This window comes from Cervus elaphus, chromosome 5, assembly GCF_910594005.1.
Source record: "Cervus elaphus chromosome 5, mCerEla1.1, whole genome shotgun sequence".
NCBI classification, from domain to species: Eukaryota; Metazoa; Chordata; class Mammalia; order Artiodactyla; family Cervidae; genus Cervus; species Cervus elaphus.
Window position 1 is genome coordinate 87,392,857 of NC_057819.1, and position 22,922 is coordinate 87,415,778.

Below are 22,922 nucleotides of genomic sequence, written 5' to 3' on the forward strand. Positions count from 1 at the left end.
ATATCTATATTCAAGGACTAAAACCTGCAAAAAGTAACAGGACAATATAGGAATCTTTATTCCCAGAAAACTCAATACCCAGAAAGAAAAAGCAACTTAGCTAAAAGTTGAAAAAGATTAGTTCTTAAAAAACTATGTTTGATTTTTCATATCAGTAGTCCAGAATGTAATTTTTTGGATATGAAGACTAACATGCAGTTCAGTTCAGTTGCTCAGTTGTGTCCAACTCTTTGTGACCCCATGGACTACAGCATGCCAGACTAATATTAATTCCAAACATACATGACTCAAGTGGATTTAGATCCCATTTCTCAACAGTAGCTGTATTTGTTTTTTTTTTTTAAAAGATCTTTTTGATGTGGACCATTTTTAAAATCTTTATTGAAATTGTTACAATATTGTTTCTGTTTTGTTTTGGTTTCTCAGCCACAAGGCATGTGGGATCTTTGCTCCACAACCAGGGATGAACTTGTACCCCCTACATTGGAAGGAGAAGTCCTAACCACTGGACCACAGGGAAGTTTCAGTATTTATGTTCTATTTCCTCCCATTCCTTATAGGTGTGGCAAAAAGGCTTTCTGGATTCACTATTTATCAACATTTCAGAAGGCCAAGAATCTATCATTCTAGAGCTGCACTGTCCAATATAGCCATTTATTGGCCATATGTAGCTGTTTGTTGACCTTCTGAAATATGGAGAATCTAAATCGACATGTTATGTACTCTAAATGTAAAATACAAAATGGATTTCAAAGTTTTAGTATGAAAAAAAGAATGTGCAGTATCTCAATTTTTATACTGATAATATATTTTTGATATATTAGAATAAATAAAATTTATTATTAAAATTAACTTCACTTGCTTATTTTTTTTAATGCAGCTACTATAAAATTTTAAATTACATAGGTAGCTCACTGTTGACCCACATTATATTTCTATTGGGCAGCACTGTCTGGACTATCACTAGCACACATGCACATTTCTAAGCAAGCTATTCAAAATTTCTTTTAAGAACATTCAAAATTCAAGATAACTTTTTGAGACTTGAGATGTTAAAGCCTAAAAAACTACTTAATGTGATGACATACTAATAATGGAAAATGATTATCTAGTTTTAGTAATTTTGCAATGCGTTCACTGCAATGATAAAGTTAAAAACACTGAGAAAAATTATGGCCTTAAGCTTCTAGTACACTAGAAGGTCAGTGGCATTTCATTTGGTTGGTGCAAAAATAATTGTCGTTTTGCATTGTTGAACTTTGCCATTTGATACTCGAATACACTCTAAAATGTGATTATGTTATACATCATTTTAATGCACATTTCTCACTATGTTTTTTTGCTAATGAGTTATTATTTGCTGTCTATTTTACATTTATTTTAGACTAGGGAAATGATGTTAGGCAAAAGGCAAGTTCAGGCAATTTTCTTATTCAAAGTGTGTTGTAAAGCAGCAGAGACAACTCATGACATCAACAATGCATTTGGCCCAGGAATTGCTAACGAACACATTAGTGCAGAAGTGGTCAAGATGAAATGACAGCCTTGAAGATGAGGAGTGCTTAGCTGGCTATCAGAAGTTGACAACGACCAACTGACACATCAAAGCTGACGCTCTTACAACCACACGAGAAGTTGCTGAAGAACTCAGCGTTGACCATTCTATGGTTACTAGGCAGTTGAAGCAAACTGGAAAGGTGAAAAAGCTTGATAAGTGGATGCCTCATAAGCTGACCGCAAATCAAAAAATTCATTTTGAAGTGTCATCATCTCTTATGCAACAACAAACCATTTCTCAATGGAATTGTGACGTGGGACAAACAGTGGATTTTATATGATATAACTGGTGACAACCAGTTCAGTAGATGGACTGATAAATAGCTTCAAAGCACTTCCCAAGTCAAACTTGGACCAAAAAAGGGCCATGGTCACTATTTGGTGGCCTGCTGCCCACCTGATTCACTGCAGCTTTCTGAATCCCAGCAAAACCATTACATCTGAGAAGGATGCTCAGCAAATTGATAGGACGCACCGAAAACTGCAATGCCTGCAGCTGGCATTGGTCAACAGAAAAGGCCCGACCACACATCACACAACCAATGCTTCAAAAGTTGAATGAATGAGGCAATGAAGTTTTGCCTTATCTGCCACATTCTCCTGACCTCCTGCCAATCTACTACCACTTCTTCAAGCATCTCGACAACTTTTTGCAGGGAAAATGCTTCCATAACCAGTAGAAGGCAGAAAGTGCTTTCCAAGCCTTCATCGAATCCCAAAGCATGGATTTTTACGCTACAGGAGTAAACAAACTTATCTGTCGTTGGCAAAAATGGTTGATTGTAATGGCTTCTACTTTGATTAATAAAGACGTGTTTGAACCTAGTTATAATGATTTAAAATTCAGTTCAAAACCGCAATTAGATTTGCACCAACCTAATAGATGACAATTAGAAATTCAATCTTTTTTGCTGCAAGTGCTTTTCCCAAGAAAAACATTGTTTCCTAAAGTCTTCACAAGTTTCTCTTTCATAACTGGAAAGCTCACAGATCTCTTTGGTCCGAATTCCTCCTGCAGTCAAGCAACAACCTGAGTCTAAGAAATGTCCCATACTTTACCACCCATCCCACCTTCACCAGCAAACTGTGCCCCTTTTTTAATTATAAACCCAACTAAGGGCAGATATTCTTCAAACAGCCCTGAAAGGATATTTTCAATCTTGCTATTTTTAAATAAGATGATTACAAACACAAATGGGAGTGTTAATGAAGACTAACACAAAAGATGTTTGGGTATTTTGGTACTTAAATGTAAAACCAAGTACAGGAAAGCAAGCCCTGAAACTGGGCCTTTTTTTAAAAAATACTTTACTCCTATAAGTAAGCTAAAAAATCATATCCTGAACAAGATATTGTGACACATGAAAATTACATGAACTTCATATTTCAGTACCCATAAATTAAGTTTTATTGGAACAAAACCATGTTTATTCACTTATATAATGTCTATAGCTGCTCTGGTGCTACAAGAGCAGAGCTGAGCAGCTGCAACAGAAAACGCATGACCTGCAAAGCCTAAATTACTTATTACGTGGCCTTTCACATAGTTTGTCAACCCAATATAGAAAGTAAACATAATCAACCACATAAATTTCTTAAAAAGGCCATTTATGTACATTCCATTTATTAGTGGGGTGGGGAGGAGGGGAGAGGGAGAGGGAGGGAGTATATAAATATATATATATATATATATATATATATAGACAGCAACTGGGCAAAACCCCTCCCCACCCCCAAATTCTACCCTGACCTGAACCAGACATTTTGACCTAACATATACTGGGCTTGTATGTAAGATTTTGTTTGAAGAGCTTCTAAGGTTAAATAAAAGTTTGAAAATCAAAAATTTAGCTCATGGGCCAAAAATTATACTGAACTATGTTGCCAAAGAGTCAACAAAGTGCTTAAAACGCCTGGGATGGTTAAGATATGGATCTTCCCTTCTTTATCAGGAAAGGTCCTTCAACTCTTTGATCCTAAGATAAGTCATCTACCAAAGTTGAAAACATATTTTTAAAGACTTCCCTACCCTCCTCCTTTTAAAAAGTGGGATTCTACTATTCTCAGACAGACATAATAGATAATCTATACATATAATTATAACCTCCTTATGAAGAAAATTAAACTTATGATATACTATAAAACATATAGCATCCCAAGGCAGCCAATTATCTAAAACAGGGGTTCCCAACCTCTAGGATCTAATGCCTGATGATCTTAAGTGGAGCTGATGTAATAATAGAAATAAAGTGTACAATAAATGTAAAAACACTTGAATCATCCCAAAAGCATCCCCCTCTGATCCCAGTTCGTGGAAAAATTGTCTTCCACAAAACCAGTCCCTGGTGCCAAAAAGGTTGGGGACCACTGATCTAAAACATATTACCTGGAAAATTCACATAACCTATTAGTTATCCTGTCTGGGATGCTGTTTGAGGGGAGGAAGCTATGGATAGACAGTAAGCACTGTGTCACTGTACACTGTTCATTTATATCCACATGATGGTACCCTATCCTCTTTGATAACAAAGAGGCATACAACATAGTTGCTTTACCTTAATACACTGACTTAAGCTATTAATCAAAACCTTTAATGTTCAAGTCTTATAAACATTTTTCAAATATATTTAGACTTTAGATTTGTTAGATCAAAGCACTGTACACTAAACAGAAAAAGTCAGTGAGACAGAATTCCTGGCTCAGTTGAAAAATTAACAGTGCTGTATGTAACTGATTTTCTCAGGTTACCTCAGGGAACAGACACTCAGTCCCTAAGAAGCAAAAGAGTACTGATATATTATTGTCAGTTAACATGCTGCTGACAATTTCAATTCCCAAAGAACACAAATTATCCTTTAAGCCTGTATATTTTATACATGAAATTTGCCGTGTACAAATTTCATCTGAGGACAGTAAGTGCCAACTATTTTTTCATTCCTGTTTTTAGAGCATAAGTGCTAAATTTACAGATATACTTGAAAGTAATTCTAAAACCAGCTTTCATAACATATGCCATAAGTAAATACCAAAACCTAAAATAAAAATAACAATTAAAAAAAAGGAAAGCTGAATTAAAGTCATTCCTTTTCCACAGCTTAGTCTAGACAAAATACACAATGGTATGTGACATTGTACTAATTATTTCAGTAATTATTTACTTAAAAATAGGAACTAAACAGGTCAGTTATATACAATCTTTCTCTCCTCTGCCAACCTCAACTTTATACTCTGCTATTGCTTCCTAATATTTTCCCATCCCAAAGGGATTCAAGATTAAAACAGCCTCTCTACCTTCTAATCTAGAATTCTCAACTTACCTTTTACTTTCTACAGATTGAAACACTTGGACTTCCCAGAGTCATCTTTTAAATGAGTTTAGAGTCTATAGCTCTGGCATGAAAAACATAGTTGAGTGGTTTAACCACATTACAGCAGGGGACTTTTCTCCACTGGTTTTAATACAACAAAAGCTAACTGCTAAGAAAACCTATTTTGAGGTAATTTATGTGACATCTTAACACTGAAAATAAAATTTGAATTTCTGTCCTCTTGTCTAGAACATAATCTCTTTTTTAGGCATCTTAACGAAATCAGATGATGGAATCAAACCAGCTAAATAATTTTTTAAAAAAAGAAAAAGCAATGCAGGCATCCGTATCTAAAAACTTACCTTGATCCTGTCATAGGACCTCTTCCATCCTTGTCATATCCCCCACGCCCTCTACCTCCTCCCTGTGACCCGCCATATCCTCTATTATCTTCTCCATACCTACTCACATCACGACGGTCATCTACAGAAAAGAAAATTAATACAAACATACATAAGTAACTTGAAATTTCCAACAAAGGCTTTCCACAACACAATCCTAAATGGCTCTTTAAATCACCTTCAGAAAATGGCACTTGTGCACAAAACTCAAATGCAAGTCACCATAACACAATCTGGAATTAAATGTATGAGAATTATACCTATGTCAAATCCCATTCTACCAAAGTCAGACAGCAAAATGGTGACATAGTTATCACCTTTTCATGTGATGGTAACATGAAACAGTTTAAGTACATTAGGTACAGAACCCCAGTTAATTAAAAGGACACCCTAATCTCAAAAGCTACTTTTTTTCATGTCAAAAATATTTGAATGTAAATAAAACACAAATAAGGAATAACCAGATTTTCAAACTGAGAAACAGTAGTGAATATATTCACTGAATAAGGTATTTAGTGAATGAACTTTCTCTTTTACTCAGTTGCTAAGTCATTCATTCAACTAGTCAACAAATATTAAGCAGGTACAAAAATGAGTAAGGCAGGACCTTTGCCCTTGAAGCATTCATTTTCATGGCTGGTCAGATTCTCAAATACCACAGTAAAGATAAAGTGGTATGATGTTAGAGAAGGTTAATACAGGATCATAATTTTCTCAAATCACATACAGCACCACCACCAAAAAGAACTGGTAGCGAGAACTTCCCTGCTGTGGTACAGTGGTTAAGTTTCTGTGCTTCCACTGCATGGGGCAAGGGTTCAATCCCTGGTTAGGAACCTAAGATTCCACATGCCTCATGGTGCAGCCAAAAAATACAAAATCTTCAAATTAAAAAAAAAAAAATGGCAGTAGCAGCATTGTCAACTGATCACTTTATTGAGACAACAAAGGAAATTTTTTAATTAGCCAGCAAAAAAAATCACGTGACCATTTGGAGTCTCCAAGAAGTTCAGAAATATCAACCTAAGAAACTAACTTTGATGGATATGAGAGAGAACATATGTTCAAGGTCACTCCAAATGTTTACAGTTGAAATCTGTAATTTGTATTGGGTCTTTCAAAACAAAGTTCAATATACAAACAATTCTCTGAAGGTTAAAAAAAATAAAGAGGGCAGCATATCTCACCTTGTGTGTGGTGGCTGTAATTTTCCCTTTGTGAATGGTAGGGCTGCTGGTTTTGATTATAGGAATCATGCTGCTGATCATAATTTGACTGCTCATCATAAGAGCCTTGATGTTGATCATAGCCTGACTGCTGGTCATATGAATCTTGTTGACCATAGTCTGACTGGTCATATGAAGGTGCTCTTCCACCTTGGCTAAAACAGAGATCAACAACTTAAGTAACTTTACAGGACTGTTTACTGTAGTTAAGCTGACTGAGTGATTGCTATAAGACCTCAACCACATTTACTACTCCTTTCTGGTGAGAATCATCTAGTTTTTTTTATCTAGAGAATCTTATCACCAATGGAATGACTTTCAAACAATAATTCCACTATCACTGAAGAGGTGTTGCATTATGAGAAAAAGCACACACCTTTGAAAACTATAGAGAAGCAAGAAAATCATATTTAATAATATTTTGGGGACTACTTTCTTATCTTTAGAACCTTATCATTAGTATACTCTTCTAAGCATCTCCAATAGTACAAAATATTGCTATTAGAAAATAGTAATAAATCATTCAAATTTTTAGTCTGCTGAGTAGGAAGAAGGAACTTGCTTTGTGATGCCACTTTTTAACTGAAAAGAAGTCTAACTATCAAACAAGACTGCTTTATTATCTCTGGCCATTAAAAAAAAAATTCTAAGCAGGTTCTGAGCCATATGGTTATTAATTACCTGCTCTCAGGATGGGAGTGTTGAAAGAAATACTTCATTGGATTTGAGTTCTAATGTTTTGAGCTACTTAAAAAAAAGGGGGAGTGGGAACAAAAATGGCCTCCTATCTTAATTGTCACATCTTATGTCACAGCAAATGATCAAAATATCTAATAAAGATCAGTATGTTCCCCAACTCCCTATCCAAAGCACATCACAACAATGGTCAGAATCCTACAATTTCCTTGAGAATGACTTAAACCAAATCTAACATTTCTCTTTGGTCCACACTTAGATGTCTCATTTCCAAAAATGTATCCTTATAAAAAGATTCTCCTTAAATTTAAAATTAACCAATAGGACTTGAAGAACCTTCTAATATAACATGCTTTCTTGATAGTATTCCCTACACTTGTATTCCATTTCTACTTTTCAAAGCACTCTCCTATCTATTAAGACTGATAAATGTGATGTCATAAATCTTTTCCTAATTTTTTTCCCAATACTTTTATTTAACTGAACTTCACTTATAATAATTTCTTCCCTGCAGAGGCAAAAAATACTAGTGACTTCCATTTCTGTCTCACTTTTTAGCTGTGTAACTTGCAAGGCAATATAATCTTAACAATCTCAGTGGTAATTAAAACAGACTCAATTAAATTAGGAAATGCAAAAGCATTTCACAAATTGTAAAGCACAGTAAAAAAAAGTTGCTATTATTAAAACTAATAACAAGGACAGGCTCCTCGAATCCAATAATTATTAAAAAAAAAAAAGAAAACCCTGTAAAATTGCTAATATTCACCTACCTATATTAACAATTAAAACATTTTTTAAGGTATCTGAAATATGTGGATAGTTTTTGGCACTTTTAATATTTTTGTCCCTGAAAAGACATTAAAATGGTTAAAAAATAAAATGGAAATAAAAAGTAAACACTGGTAAGTCTTTATAGGCAGCTTTTTTATTTCATCTCACGTATAAAGCAGAGGTCCAAATTTTACTTTTTAACATTTAAATCATCTGCATTCATTTAGAGCTGCACTAATTTTATAAATAACACATGAAAAGAACAAAATATCAACTGACAATTTCCACATTCTTTATAACACAAAACTATGAAATTCATACTTCATCAACACTTTTCTGAAAAAAGTGTTTAAAGCAAGGACTTTTTAGTGAAAACTGTTTAATGCCCAAAGTGTTCCTTTCACTTCCCAACACAACCCCAGTACTTTACTGTTTCCTTACCCTCCTGATGATTCCATGTTTTGCTGTCCCTGGTTATTATAAGACTGTGGCTGGCTATATGAGCTCTGCTTTTGATTCTCATAACCACTGTAGGACTGTGAATAACCTAAAGATAGAATGGATACACATTTAGGAAAGGTTCTGATTTTTTAACATCTAAAACAGTAAATTTAACAAATCAGTCCAACCTGATTGGCTTTGTCCATAACCAGAGTAGCCGCTATAGTTCTGTCCATATGAAGAGTCAGTAGTTTGTCCATAGCCAGAATAGCTCTGAAATTTAGATAAATACAAGTTTCACTGCATATTTAAGATTAAAACTATTTATAAAGAACTCAATTTATATTTAACCTACTTGTGGTGCTTGTCCATAACCTTGGCTGCCTTGATTTCCATAGGAAGAATAACTGTAAAAGAAAGACGTACTACTTGAAAGACATGTGCTAGAATTTAAAAGCTTAAAAGAACTCTATCCTTATTTTCAACTATCAACTCAAATACAAGCTTCTTTCCTGAAAAATGGTCAATCTGCCTACCTCTTAAAGTCTAACCAAAAGGTGATAACCAAAGACAGTCAAAGACATAAATGAAGTCATTTCAAGACCTCTTGAATGTCAATCACCAGAAGTTTTGCTTTGACAATCTCCCACAAAAAAAACTTCACCACACCTAAGACCCAACGCTGCCCAAGATAAAAATAAATAAAAATAAGCTTGTTGTGCAGAAAAAAAAAAAACTTTGCCACCAGAGCTAGAAAATCCCAAGAGAATTATGCTTGGATGGGTAGGAGGCTGGGGACAGAATGGTAGCAAGACCCATAATAAATATGTGACGTGAAAGAAAAAAAGACTCTAAGGTAGAGCTTCAATCAATTTAACTGTGCTTTGACAGATTAATTTCTTCCTACCATTTACCTTAACTTGCCTCTAAGATCCTAGAAAAGGCATAGTGTGGCACTAAATGTCCAATTTTTAGTGCCTCAGTAATAGAGGTATGTATATCTTCAGAGTACTATCACAGAGTAAAAGTATATTGTACCCCCTGTGTTACAGCACAGCCTGGCATATAGTTTTTAACTGAATGAACACACGTAGCTTCCTCAGATTTGAACTTTCTTTAATGTTATTGTATATAAGCTTTAACGAGTCAGAAATAAACTTTCTGAATATATGCCAAAGAAAAATAAAACATCTGCCAAATAACTTATTAGTTTAGAGCTATCAAGTACTAAAAGAATTTAACTTTATAAAATATATTTCATTGAATAAACATTTGCCAGTTGCCTACTACGAGGGTCTATCCTATGAGAATAAAAAAGTCAAATCAGTTTTGTTTTCACTAAGCTTAAAACTTGATGGGAGATATCTGAGATGCTCTCCTGAAAATCTCACACCGAGCTACAAAACATTTATAGTACAAGTTGAAGGCTATATTTCTGTTAAGCAAGAGAATCCTACTACATGTGAATGTATTCACATAAAAACAGACTTTTTATTGTGAGCATAGCAAGGAGCCTTTTAAAAACACTAAACATTTCTATCATAGCGCTTCAAGAAAATCCACTCCAGAAACATGTTAGCATATTATATACCATCCAAAAGATGCTTTTTCTAAGAAGTTGTTATAGTTAACTGCTTAAATCCTTTTAATAATGATTTCTGCTAAAAACTTTCTTAAAGGAAACAATCTTTACAATACTTGTGAGATTTGTTTTAATCTCTAGGGGGCATCTATATTGACTGATTGAAACAGACTTTTAAAAAAAGAAAAATATTTTACAGCACCTATGTACCTAGGCCAACTCTTTCCCCTCGACAAGCTAATATTTAACTCTTTAAGACGTCAAGATACCAAATCTCAAGAGGGACACCTGACTAAATATATCTTTTTTTCTCAGTTCTACTCATTCATGGTATTATTGAAATGTGCATATACTTTACCTTTGCTGTTCACCCCCAGACTGACCGTAACTTCCAGAATCTAAAACACATAAAAAGAATGTTTAATCTTATTTAAAAGTAGGCTTCCCTCAAAGGCTGACTTTAGCTCTTACAGATGAAATGTTAAGAAAATATTATAAAAAGTAACTACAGAAAGGAAAACTAGAAGTTAAAAATACAGTGCAAGGAAAAATCTGTGTCAATAGTATTGGCTATTTACAGTAGTATCTCTGAAAATAACTACTCTACAAATATGTCCTGATGTCACAAAAATCAAGTAAATAAGTGAGAAACAATCAGTGAAAAACCCATCCTTTTAACAGAAACTCAAAAGCTCAAGCTATATTATCTTTATATACAAAAAGACATCTGTTAAAACTAATCAGGATTAAAAAAAGGAAAATACACACTCTAAGAACATACACCACTCCCTTGGATTGGATTGGATTGCTCTGGCTGTCAGTAGCAACAAAAAGATCTCTGAAGACTTGGTAAAAAGCTAAGTCAGCTGTTTAACCCCAACTTTATCAAACCTTTCAGGGACTTGGGCAATTAGTATATATCCTTTGCGATTCTCCTCAGATTCAAATGAATGACATACCTTTATTAGTGATGAGTAAAAGAATTGGGGCTTCCCATGTGGCACAGTGGTCAAGAATCCGCCTGCCAATGGAAGAGTTGCGGGTTTGACCCCTGGGTCGGGAAGATCCCCTGGAGAAGGCAATGGCAACCCCCTCTAGTACTCTTCCCTGGGAAATCCCATGGACAGAGGAGCCTGGTGGGCTACAGTCCACAGTATCATCATAGGAGTCGGACATGACTTAGCTACTAGAAAAGAGAAGAGGGCTTCCCTGGTCGCTAACCAAGGTGGAAAAAAATTGTGCATCACTGCCCATAATACTCAGGTGGCGCTAGTGGTAAAGAACCTGCCTGCCAACACAAGAGACATTAAGAGACATGGGTTCGATCCCTGGCTCGGGAAGAACCCCTAGAGGAGGCATGGCAACCCACTCCAGTATTCTTGCCTGGAGAATTTGATGGGACAGAGGAGCCTGGTGGGCTGCAGTCTATGGGGCTGTAAAGAGTCGAACATGACTGAAGTGACATGACTGAAGTGCCTTAGCACACACAAGCCTGTAATAATAAAATGACTAGATTTGTAGCTAACAATCAAATAAGAAATACATGAAAAGAATATAGAATCTACCTGGATCATAAAAAGATTAGATGTATCTCAAAGACCAGATGTATCTAAAAGATTAGATGCTTCTATCAAATGGCAAAGGAAATTAGTTTCAACCAATTCAGAAACTAAAAAGGATTACAGTGGAAGGAGGGAGTGTACAAGTGAAACAAATATACAACACTGGGGATATAAAGCTTTAGGTTAAATTATATCCCAAGGCACTGATGTGGGTTCTCCCAGCAACAGAGTAGAGTCCAAGATCTTATTATACTTTGGCTCAGGCAAGAATCATAGAAGTACACAGCACACATGTTATAGGACCCTAATCTATTAAGAATCAAACCTCTTAATCCAGTCACTTCTGCTCTCTGAAAGAGTAAATATGGCTTCTTTAGCTGGCTGACTTTAAAACTCTAGAACACAGAAATAAGCATATTGACCCACAAGTCTAGCCCTTAGTATACTTGACTAAGAAAGTATACATGTTTTACATTCAGAGAAAATCAGTTTATAAACTGTATGACAAAAAATAAATTCTAAGGCATTTCAAACAACTGCTCATTATTAAGCACTTGGCACTTGAGCCTTATATCTGGGCCCATGAATTATTCAGAAGTGCTTTTACTTCTAAGTGTACAGGGTTTTGATACTCTTTGTGGTTCTGTCTAATTATATTCCATTGCAGCCAGAAAAGGTATTTTCTCTATTCTAGGTATTTGTCACGATTTTGCTTTTCCCCTTGGTAAATACTTTCACTTTCATAAATGCCCCCTATGTGCTTGAAAAGAACTGCATTTTCTAAATGTTCAAAGAATTGTCTGTAAGATGCTTGTTAATTCTATCATTCCTATTCCTGTTTCATCTACCTGATCTATTAATTACACAGAGAGGTAGGTTTAAACTTAAAATTCCGTCTGACTCTGTATTTGCCAATTTCTTCTAACAGTGTTTTTTGCTTCTACATTTTGAGGCTATACTGTCAGGCACATAAAAGTACATATTTACACCTTCCTGGTGAATTTCCTTTTAACATTACATGAAGACTATCATTAAAAATGTCCAAACTTTCTTTTGACTGGTAACCAAGCAATCTTCCTTTTGGTTGATGTTTGCCTGATTAGTCTTTTTCTATCTCTATATTTCTTAACATTTCTTATTCTGATGCTTTAGACATCTTCCCTGGTGGCTCAGATGGTGAAGAATCTGCCTGCAATGCAGAAGCTCGTGGTTCGAATCCTGGGTCGGAAAGATCCCCTGGAGAAGGGAATTCTTACCCACTCCAGTATTCTTGCCTGCATAAACCCATGGACAAAGGAGCCTGGCCGGCTACAGTCCACAGGGTCGAGTGGGACACCACTGAGTGACTAACATTTTCACTTTTTGTATCATTTTTGAAAGCATGTATCTAGATCAATTTTTCCCAATGTGGAAAATCTCTCAATTGATGTTTTCATATTTTCACTACTGTTACTTTTTATTTATTCCTAGTAGCCTATACTGGACTCTCTACTTACCAGGGCCTTTATTCCCCCAACTCCTTAGCTTCCTTCTACTGGATTTTCCTCTTTTCCCCCTCTATTGCTTTAGACGCTCAAATTCTGTTCTTGTAATAAATTACCATTCATTAAGATTATGTTCAATTTTTAACATACATTTTTGACAAAGTTCAAAATGGTCTTCAACCTCCACTAGAATATAAGAATTTTAATGCTATAATGCCAATTTCAGCCTTCATCTATTATTTTGCTTCCACGTTTTTTCCTGTATCATTTGCTTCCACTGTAAAAACTCTAAATGTAATCATTTTAATCTTCAAAATCCCACAGTCAATATTTTTTAACTACTGCATTTACTTCCTCTACATTTTTTTGCATCCTACTCCTCCCTTCTGGATTTCTTTTTATGAGTTCCTTCAGTAAACGCCTGAAAATGGTACTGTCTTTCATTTGGATAAAAAATTCAAGGTCACACGTTATTTTTCCTCTAAACTTCAAAGATCACTTCAGTATTTAGCAGCTTCTTAAAACTTTTAAGAAGTCTACCAATCTTACCATTTCCCTATTTCTTCTGCTAGGTTTGTTACTGGTATTTCATAAATTCATAGTCTCACATTTATATGTGAGTATGAACTGACTTTTATGTCTCATGTTTGAGACTACTGCTTTTTGATCCATCAATTTTGGAAAATTCTCAACTATCAATTACCATTTTCTCCTTCTCAAACTCAGATGTGTATCAGAGCTTCCCAATCTACTTTCCACGGTTTTTTTTTTTTTTTAACTTTCTGACTGCACTCCAGACCATGTGGGATCTTAGTGCCCCAACAAGGGATCAAACCCACACCCTCTGAACTGGAAGCGCCAAGTCTTAACCACTGGACCACCAGGGACAGTTCCTCCCACATTTCCTAACCTCTCAATCTTCATTTTAACCTTCTGAATTGAATCCCGGGTAATTGCTAATTAAACCCTATCTATTTCTTACCTCACTAGTTATCTCTTCCGGCTAGGTTCATCTGCAATTCAACTTAGACATTTTCTCCACCTCTAGAAGTTACACTTGGTTCTTTTTCAAATCTATGTAACCTTTTTTCAAGTCTTGGTCTTAGGGCTGATTCCTTTTTAGGTTTTCAATAATTTTAAACCTTTAATACTCTTATCCAAACCATCTAATTAGGGGTTCAAATACCATTTGTCACTCATTTCGGTGAGCTGTTTCCCAGAATTCTGCAATGTATTACTGTGAACTGCAAGGTTTTTCCTATAAAATTCCTAGTGACCCAAACCCTGAAATTTACTCAAAAAAGGTTTTCATTTGTTTCTACTAAGAACCCCAAGGTTATTAGTGCCAGTCTAGAACAAACTTTTACATTAAATTTCTTGGCTTGAGGTTTCCTGGATCTCATAACTAGTCTAAATGTACACTGAAACTATGAAGCCCAGTTCCCAGGTTACAAATTCTTGGAAAAAGACTTTTTTCCCTCTTACTCAAGGCCCAGGTTTGTTATCTCCTATGCTGATACGAAGGTTTTTTCCTAGTTCATTCTTTCACTGAAGATACAGTCCTTTAAACATCCAGGGTTTATGTAAGAGTCTCAGCTCCCACTACAAGGCTCTAAAGGTCTCAAGACTTCATCTCCTGTGCTTAGTTACTTGAGCAATAAACTCAACTCTCTGAATACTGTGACCTACACCCTCCTCTTCAGGGAAACCACCAAGTCAGCTCTATGCCTACCATGCTGGCTTCTACTTCACTTCTGGCAGCAGAAGCCCACCCTTTGTTTTATGTTAAGCTCCCGCATTTTTAGTTACCTGTAGACAGAATATTTGCAAGTTATCTTAGTCTGCCCTATTGCCAAAAGAAGTATCTTGACTTTGTAACTTTTATATGTGTAAGTGATATCAGATTTGACTTTAACTTAAAAGGTGTCAGCTAATATTTATCTGAGAGTCTGACTCACAATATTTACAATTCTGACTTATTATGTACACACTTATTTTACTAGATTTATAAATCTGTCTTGTCAGGCAACTAGAGTGGTTGAGTCAATTTGATAAATTTGTAAGTATAGTTTGGAATGTTTAACGGATTTACCTAAATTGAATGCTATTAGTTGTTTAGGAGGGAGTCTGCTCTTTTAAATTTATTAACTTAAACATTCATCAAGAATAAGTCAAAAACATCACTCCTATTTTTATATCAAGTCAAAAGTATTATTTTTATACGCAAATTGCAAAATGTACAAATATTATCTAACACTAATTAGACGTTAATTCTAAATTTAGTTGACTTAATGTAGAAACAAGCAAATTACTAAATAGCTCCTTTTGACATAAAAAGTCAATTTCAGTATTAAAAACATTCAAATAAAAAATAAAAACACTCAAATTACCAAACAACAAGGATGTGTACTGTCTTGGTAATTTTGAAGAGCAGTAATAATGCATTAACCAGCTCACACACTATTATGACATGCTGAAAATCCTGGATTTTGCAAACAGTACACCTCTAAAACTTAATTTTCCATAAAGGCTACCCAGTCCTACAAAAATAAGCCACTGCTTTAAACCAATAATCACATCCAAAATCAAGACAGGTCAATAGTTCCTAATGAGAACTATATCCACTGAAATGGTTTCTCCCTGAAGGTAGGAGAACCTTTTAAATCATAGAGGGGTTTCACACCCTCCTTAGAGTGTGTTTACATGTTCTTCTGTGGAACTTTACCAGACTTCACTCCAAATTATGCACCTAATTAAATATACCCCAACATGTACTTCGGGGTAAGAAGTTACTTCTCACCTGAGCAAGAATTAAAGAGATTAATTCTATGCAATTAATACCCTTTTACATCAGGTATCTTTTGCCCCTTTCCCCAAAAGATCAACATTCTGACTTAATATCCATGTTAATATAAGGAATGTTTATCATTCCTCGATCCAACCATTCTTGCTAACATGGTCTCCTCTTAGCCTGCTTTCTGTCACACATTTCCACCCTTCTGCAAAAATGGATTACTTGGAGAAAAGGGGTTGTTTTTTTCACTATCAACAGGTTCTCCCTTGGGGAAAAAAACTGTATAATACTCTGCCAGCTGTCATTTTCATTCCAATCACCTGGCTTTCAGGGACGTGTTCTGCTTTTCCACCTCTTATGACAGTTTCTAGTAAGTGGAAAGCTGAGTCTGTCTTTGCAGCCTGTGATGTACCCAACGACAGAGGACCTTGTGTGGCACCTAAGAATGCTAAATCAAGGGCAGATCTGGGTTTGAGGAAGAATAGATATATGTGTATCTATGGCTGAGTCCCTTTGCTGTTCACCTGAAACTACCATAACACTGCTAATCGGCTATACTCCAATACAAAATAAAACGTTTAAAGTCTGAATTAAAAAAAAAAAAAGATCAGATCCACCTCCCAGACTGTATATTCTGCTTTAGCAGGATCTAAATGGGCTGTCCTGATGAGACCAAGGCCTCTTTGTCTCCTCCACACAACGAGTCGGGGGCGGGAGGCGGGAGGCGGGGGGGCCCCCGCATCATTTTAGGTGCTTGGTGGAAGACTACGTTTCCTTTCGTTTGTATGTTTCAACATAAATGCAACAAGCATCTACACGAACCCATTAATAATAGACAAGGCTCACTTTAAAGCTCGTGAGGAGACAACTTTAGAGGGTCTCAGATGACAGAGGAGGGTGAACAGAAAGCTGAATTAGATGCAAACACCCCCAACTCGAATCCGGGAGGCTACTACATGAATGACGACATGTAGGATTTCTTGTCAGGCAACATCCTTTTAAAAAGGGCTCCTAGAGCATCAAGGCCCGCACCTGATGAATGGGTGAGTCAGGAAGGCCCAGCTCCACTTCACGGATGGGGAAACTGAGGGACGAGACGGCGAGACGACTGGCCTGAGGCCTCGCTGAAAGATCTGAGGCGAAGCGGAGAACCAGAAGCACCGATTCTCTCCGGCTGATGCTCTAATCACGGGCTCCCCCCGCCCTTACGATGGCGTAGCGGCCTCCGCCCCCACCCCGATTCACACACCCTCCCCCGGGGGCGGCACGTCGCCTCAAGTTCCAAGGGCTGGGTCAAGAGACAGGGGGCTCGAGGCGCTCCCGCCGAAATTTGCAGACGGAGAGCGTTGGGAGCGTGCGTCCCTTCAGTCCAACATGGCGGCGGCCGCGGCAGCCCCCCCACCCCAGCCTCCCTCAGGGCCGGAGGCTTCCCTCGGGGCCCTCCGGTGGGCGGGAAGACGGCCCAACCCCGCCGGGCCCCTTCTCGCTGCTGCCGCTGCTCGCTGAAGAAGTCACCTACCCGACATGACTAACGGCCGCGGCGCGAAGCCCCCACAGCCCGCAGAGAACAAGGTATACGAAACCCAGGCGGCGCGGCGGCCGGAGCTGTAGTGAGGGCGGCGCGGCGCGCTGGGCTCGACTGCGGGGCCTCGGCAGCCAATCAGAGGGCAGTGGGCGGTACGACAGCGCCGCGACTCGAGGGGTGACTCTGTGCTAGGACCGGCCTCCGAACTCGGAGGACTTCAGAATCCCTTCCCGTTCCCCCCTCCGTGGACAGTACCATTATTGAGAGGGAATTGAGGAGAGGAAGTACCAATGCCGCGATCGGGATGGGGGTGGAAGCTGAGCCTACCCGCTCGGTCCTGATTACAGTCTTGTTTCTCACTTGACTTGATCTAATATAAATCGAGGTTAGGAAGCGAAAGAGAAAGAGGCCTTATAAACATAGGTTATACGGTTAGAAAAGGCCTTTCTTTCGCTCAGATTTCGAATGGTATGCCCTAGTTCAGTAGGTTTTGGCTGCGCACTGCTTGAACCACCTGGGGGCGTTGGAAGTTGCTCCCAGATGGAAAGTCCTGACGGACCAAGTCGCCTCCCGGTTAGCTACCTTGTCGAGTAACAGACTACGAGGTGATACTGGAACAAACGTATGCCTTAAAATAACACACAAGGGGGACTCTTGTGGCGGTCCGGTGGTTAGGACTCCGCGCTTCCAATGCCGGGGTCGCGAGTTTGATGCCTAGTGTGGGAGCTAAGATCCCATGTGACATGCTGCTGAGCCAAAAGATTAGGGGGGGAAATTCACACACAAACTGAACCGTGAGGATGTGTCAGGGTGAGGAATCGAGCTTTAGTTTTGAGTTCTAGAAAAATAGCTAATTCTAATTGTCAGGCACCTTGCATCATCTCATTTAATTCTCACAATTGACTAATGAAATACTGTTCCCACCTTACAGACAAGAAGGCAAAATTCACTTGCCCTGAGTCGCACAACTGATAAATGGCCAATGTGGAATTGGAATCCCGGCAACCAGACACCACTGCCCGTGCGTCTGACCATTCTGTTGTACAGGCTCGAGGGGGCTCGAGGGGGCTCCAGCTCTCCTGAGTGAAATGAGGCTGTGAAAGCTCAGAGAGCACACAGGACACTTTCTCCAAAGGCGACGTGACTTCTGAGCAAACTATAGACGATGACTAGAAGCCAGTCACTTCTCTAGAAGGGAAAAGTGCTTTTCAATAGCTAAGAAGCAAATGATTCAATATGTTTGAAGTTTACCGGCACGGGGGGGGTGGGGGGTGTGTTAGGAGATGAAGCCAGAAGAGTAGGGGGCTAAAGAGCTGAGATCTTGTAAAGTTCATTAGAGTTTGTACTTTATCTTGAGGGCAGTGGGTACCTCCTGCCAGATGATTTTAAAGGAAGATCAGATTTGCATTTTCAGGCTGCAATAGGAAGAATGTATGGAGATGAGAGGTGCCTAAAAGCAGAGAAACCAATTCAGTGACCAATGGAATAGTTCTGGTGAGGGATCATAGTGGCCTGGACTTAGGTTTTAACTGTGGGGGTGGAGGTAAGTGAAAAGATCCCTGACATACAAAGGTAGCAGACTGGGCAAGATTTGGTGACCAGTTTGAGTGGGGAAAAAAGCAAGAAATCCTGGGTAACTTCCACACTGGACAGGTGGATAGGTAGTCATTCACCGGGTGATAGGAAGCAGAAGGAGGAGCATGTGGGGCTGGAGGTGGAATGATATGTTCAGAATTACTCCCTTCAGGTTTCTCTTGCCTTCTGAGATGGCCCACAGTCTGTCTGTGGAGTGTGTTTCTTTCTAAATAAATCCACTTCTTATCTATCACTTTGTATCCAAATTCTTTCCCAACAAAGCAAGAACCTCAGATTCATCAGGATGGGCAAAACCAGCCGGGAGAATTCAGGGCTAATTTTCAAGTTCAGGTTCCTCATGCTTATCACATTGGCCTGTGCTGCCATGACATCATCTTCTTCATCATTAGGTGACTGAAGGTCATTGGAAGCAGGGCAATGTCACAGTCCAAGTGAATAGTGCCTTTTTCACTGGCATCTATGGCATATGGAACTTGTATGTCTTTGCTCTGATGTTCTTATATGTGCCATTCCATAAGAACTATGGGAAGACCAGTCCAATGATTCAAGCAATCTCCGGTGCTAAAGGATCATCTGGATTGGGATCACACAACAGAGAACAGATGGACAAAAGTACTTTTGAAATAGTTAGTGCTAGAGACCGCTGTGACCTTAGAATCTCAAGACAAATGCTGCCATTACTGTTAATATTTGGATGATAAATTCTTGTTGTAAAAGGGAAAAAAAAAGAATTATTACCTTCAGGTAAGAAAAGGAGGCAAGAGATCATCTTTATTCATTATGCTGGCAGTGAATGTGAATGTGCGCTCAGCTCTGGATGTAGAGGGTCACAGAGCTCTATAGACAGGTTCAAATAAGCAAGGTTAAAGGAAAAAAAATTCTTTTTTTTGAAAACTTTTTATGTGGACCATTTTCAAAGTATTGAATTGTTACAGCATTGTCTCTATTTTATATTCTGTTTTTTTAGCCATGAGGAGCCATGAGGTACGTGGGATATTAGCTCCCCAACCAGGGATCGAACCCACACCCCTTACAACAGAAGCGGAAGTCTTAACCACTGGACCACCAGGGAAGTCCCAGGAATAAAAATTCTTTCATGACTAAAAACGATGTAGCCATTCAGTTTATATATCAAGGAAGGTAACCCAGAGGAGAAGTCAGGGAGGAAAGAATTGGGTTATTGCTGGTGGGGAGAGCAGAGGACAGGACTTCTAAGTTTTTCTTCCTCTTTTCAAATTTTTTTAGAATTGAAGTATTTTAAGATATGGATAGGGCTTCCCTGGTGGCTCAGTGATAAAGAATCCAGCTGCCAATGCAGGAGCCACGGGTTCAATCCCTGATCCATGAAGATCCCACATGTCAAGGAGCAACTAAGCCTGTGAGCCACAACTACTGAGCCTGTGCTCTAGAGCCGGGGAGCCACTTCTACTGAGCCCACGTGCCACAACTACCGAAGCCCGAGTGCCCTAGAGCCTGTGCTCCGAAACAAGAGAAGCCACCGCAACGTGAAACCCACGCACCACAACCAGAGAGTAGCCCCTGCGGGCCTCAGCTAGAGAACAGCTCGTACAACAACAAAGGCCCAGCACTGCCAAAAATTAATTGATTAATAATTATTTTTAAATCTAATTTAAGTCTAATTTAAGAAAAGAGAGATGGATATACAAAAATTGTTGCTCATCATGGATCCCTTACATTTATTTGTACCACGATTCATGCATGCTTGCATTCATACATTCTTCTCTCAGCTGCCATCTCCTGAGGTCTACTAAGTGTCAGGCCCTAGAAGGCCTAGAGATAGAGAAACAGGAAGCAGGGCAACTCCTGTCCTCCAGGAACTGCTTTCTCGGAAGAGGGACAGCAAAACCTGTGATTCCAATCAACTACTGAATGTCCTAGAATCGGAGGGTGCAGAGGCTCTGAAAACACAGAGGAAGACCACCTAGCCCATGTGAAGGGGAAAGGGGTGATGAAAGAAGGCTTCCTGCAAGAGATGCTTCCTAAATTGAGCTTTGAAGAAAAAACAGGAATTAACTGGGGGCTGTATATCAGGAACTGGCAGAAAGGGCTGTTATTTGCAAACACCAGGGAAGAGCAAAGTTCTGGGAATTCTAAGTGGTTCAGTCTGGCTGGTCTGCGGAGTTGCAGGGGTGGGGAATGGTGATAAGTGAAAGAAGTAGGCAGAAGCCACATCCTGAAGATCCTGTGCGCCTTCTGGAGGAGTTTGGATGTTAAATTTAAAACAATGGGGAATTTCTGAGAAATCTAATCAGAGCAGTGACATTTAATTTTATATATATATCCATTATCTCTTTTAATCTGGACAGCCCTGTGAAATACACATTGCTGATATGCATATTTTGTAGACTGAACACTGAAGCTTGGGAAAGTGAAATTCGTTACCATGTTCACACAGTCAATGAAGGACAGAAGCAGAGCTCACGGCCAGGCCTTTGGGCCAAACTCATTGCTCTTCTTACAGTGTCTGTGGTCAGAGAACTCTGTGAAACAGAGAACTCCTCCCAGCTCCGCATTGTTCTGGGGCTTCTTTCCAGGGGTTCTTCTCTAATGCCAACAGACTCAAGATTGACTCCTGTACCCTCCTCCCTTCCAGGCTTTTGCCTAAGGATGATTATCTGCAACAAACTTTAATCCTCACTCTGTGTATCTGCTGGGAGATTCTTTGTGTATTTAGGGGGCTTCTCAGGTGGCACTAGTGGTAAAGAACCTGCCTGTCAGTGCAGAAGATATAAGAGATGTTGATTCGATCCCTGGGTCTGGAAGATCCCCTGGAGGAAGGCATGGCACCCACTTCAGATACACAACTGAAGCGACTTAGCATGTACACTGTACTTAGGGAAGACAGCAGGTCTTTTCACGCATCAGCATTTAGCAGAATGTATCTGGGGAGGTCTTAGTACTGTGTCTGTTTCTGCCTGATCCGTTCCTCGGGTCCTCATTTGGGGAGTTGAATACTGCAGGCTGGTTTCAATTTTAGAGTTTCCTCTAGGGGGTAGCTTCAGTTAGAATGGTTAGTGAGCATCTAGGTGGGAAATTAGGTAGTAGAAAGAAGGGAGGATCAGAACTTCCCTGGTAGTCCAGTGGCTAAGACTCCTTTCTGAGGGCTATTTCTCCTCCCTCATCCCCCGCCTTCTCTGTCTGCCACAGGGGGTGTCTCTCCGGAGACCCAGTTTCCCTCGATGACCCTGGCTCCTGGGCTCCTTCCCTTCATCCCTCCAGCCTATGGCTGGTAGAGTCTTCTTGCTATTGGTCCTTTCTAAGTTGCCTCCACCCAGTCTGGCTTCCCAACCCTTCCAGCACTGGAATAGAGCCTTGTAGGACCCTGCAAGGACTGTGATTTTACTCAGGATGAGAAGAGAAGCCAGTAGAGGGAGCCATTTAGCAGAGCATCAACAGGATCTGACCTGTTTTACCAGGATTACTCTGGCTGCTATCTGGAGAACAGACTAGCCGCAAGAGAGGAAGCAGGGAGATTATTACTCCCACCAGAATAAAAACCAGACCACAGGGATCCTTTGCCACTTGTGAAATCCTGTGGAACTCACAATTGTACCACATAATTCAAGGCTTGCATGCCTGCTTAGAGGCCAACTTGTTCTGTCATTGGGTGCCTTGTACAGCACCTGAAACAGTAAACACCCAAAAAAGTGTGTGTGTGTGTGAGAGAGAGAGAGAGAGAGAACTTGTATTGAATGAATAAATAAAAGGCAAAAAAAAAAAGTATGGTTTATCTACAAACTCCCCAGTCTCAAAAACCAAGTCTATGACTTTCTTACTTCCCCACAGAGCACAGAATAAGTGTTCAGTGAGTATTCGTTGAACACTCTAGGCCTGCTCTGTGCCAGGGGTCGTCATTACCCACCGCCCACCCCTCGGAGGGGTCCCTGGAGCCCCACACCTCCAACCTTCCTAGAGAGCAAACTCCCTCCCACAAAGATTAGGCTGACACTCCAGA

The 22,922-nt window shown here is 39.1% G+C and overlaps 1 protein-coding gene across 2 annotated transcripts in view; it reads right to left on the reverse strand.

Annotated features, from left to right (window-relative positions):
• The window catches only part of TAF15 (TATA-box binding protein associated factor 15), a 29,290-nt gene extending 11,768 nt beyond the window's left edge, over positions 1-17,522 (reverse strand). Inside the window, exons 1-7 of one of the 2 annotated variants that reach the window (XM_043903011.1) lie at positions 17,345-17,522; positions 10,344-10,383; positions 8,759-8,810; positions 8,592-8,676; positions 8,404-8,509; positions 6,454-6,647; positions 5,228-5,348 (exon numbers count right to left, since the gene is read on the reverse strand). In XM_043903011.1, coding sequence (XP_043758946.1) covers positions 5,228-5,348; positions 6,454-6,647; positions 8,404-8,509; positions 8,592-8,676; positions 8,759-8,810; positions 10,344-10,383; positions 17,345-17,351 — 605 coding nt within the window. In that variant the 5' untranslated portion in view covers positions 17,352-17,522. Of the gene's footprint in view, positions 1-5,227; positions 5,349-6,453; positions 6,648-8,403; positions 8,510-8,591; positions 8,677-8,758; positions 8,811-10,343; positions 10,384-16,857; positions 16,965-17,344 lie in introns of those variants that run through there. The other variant, XM_043903012.1, reaches the window with a different exon arrangement.
• Positions 17,523-22,922: the final 5,400 nt, after the last annotated feature.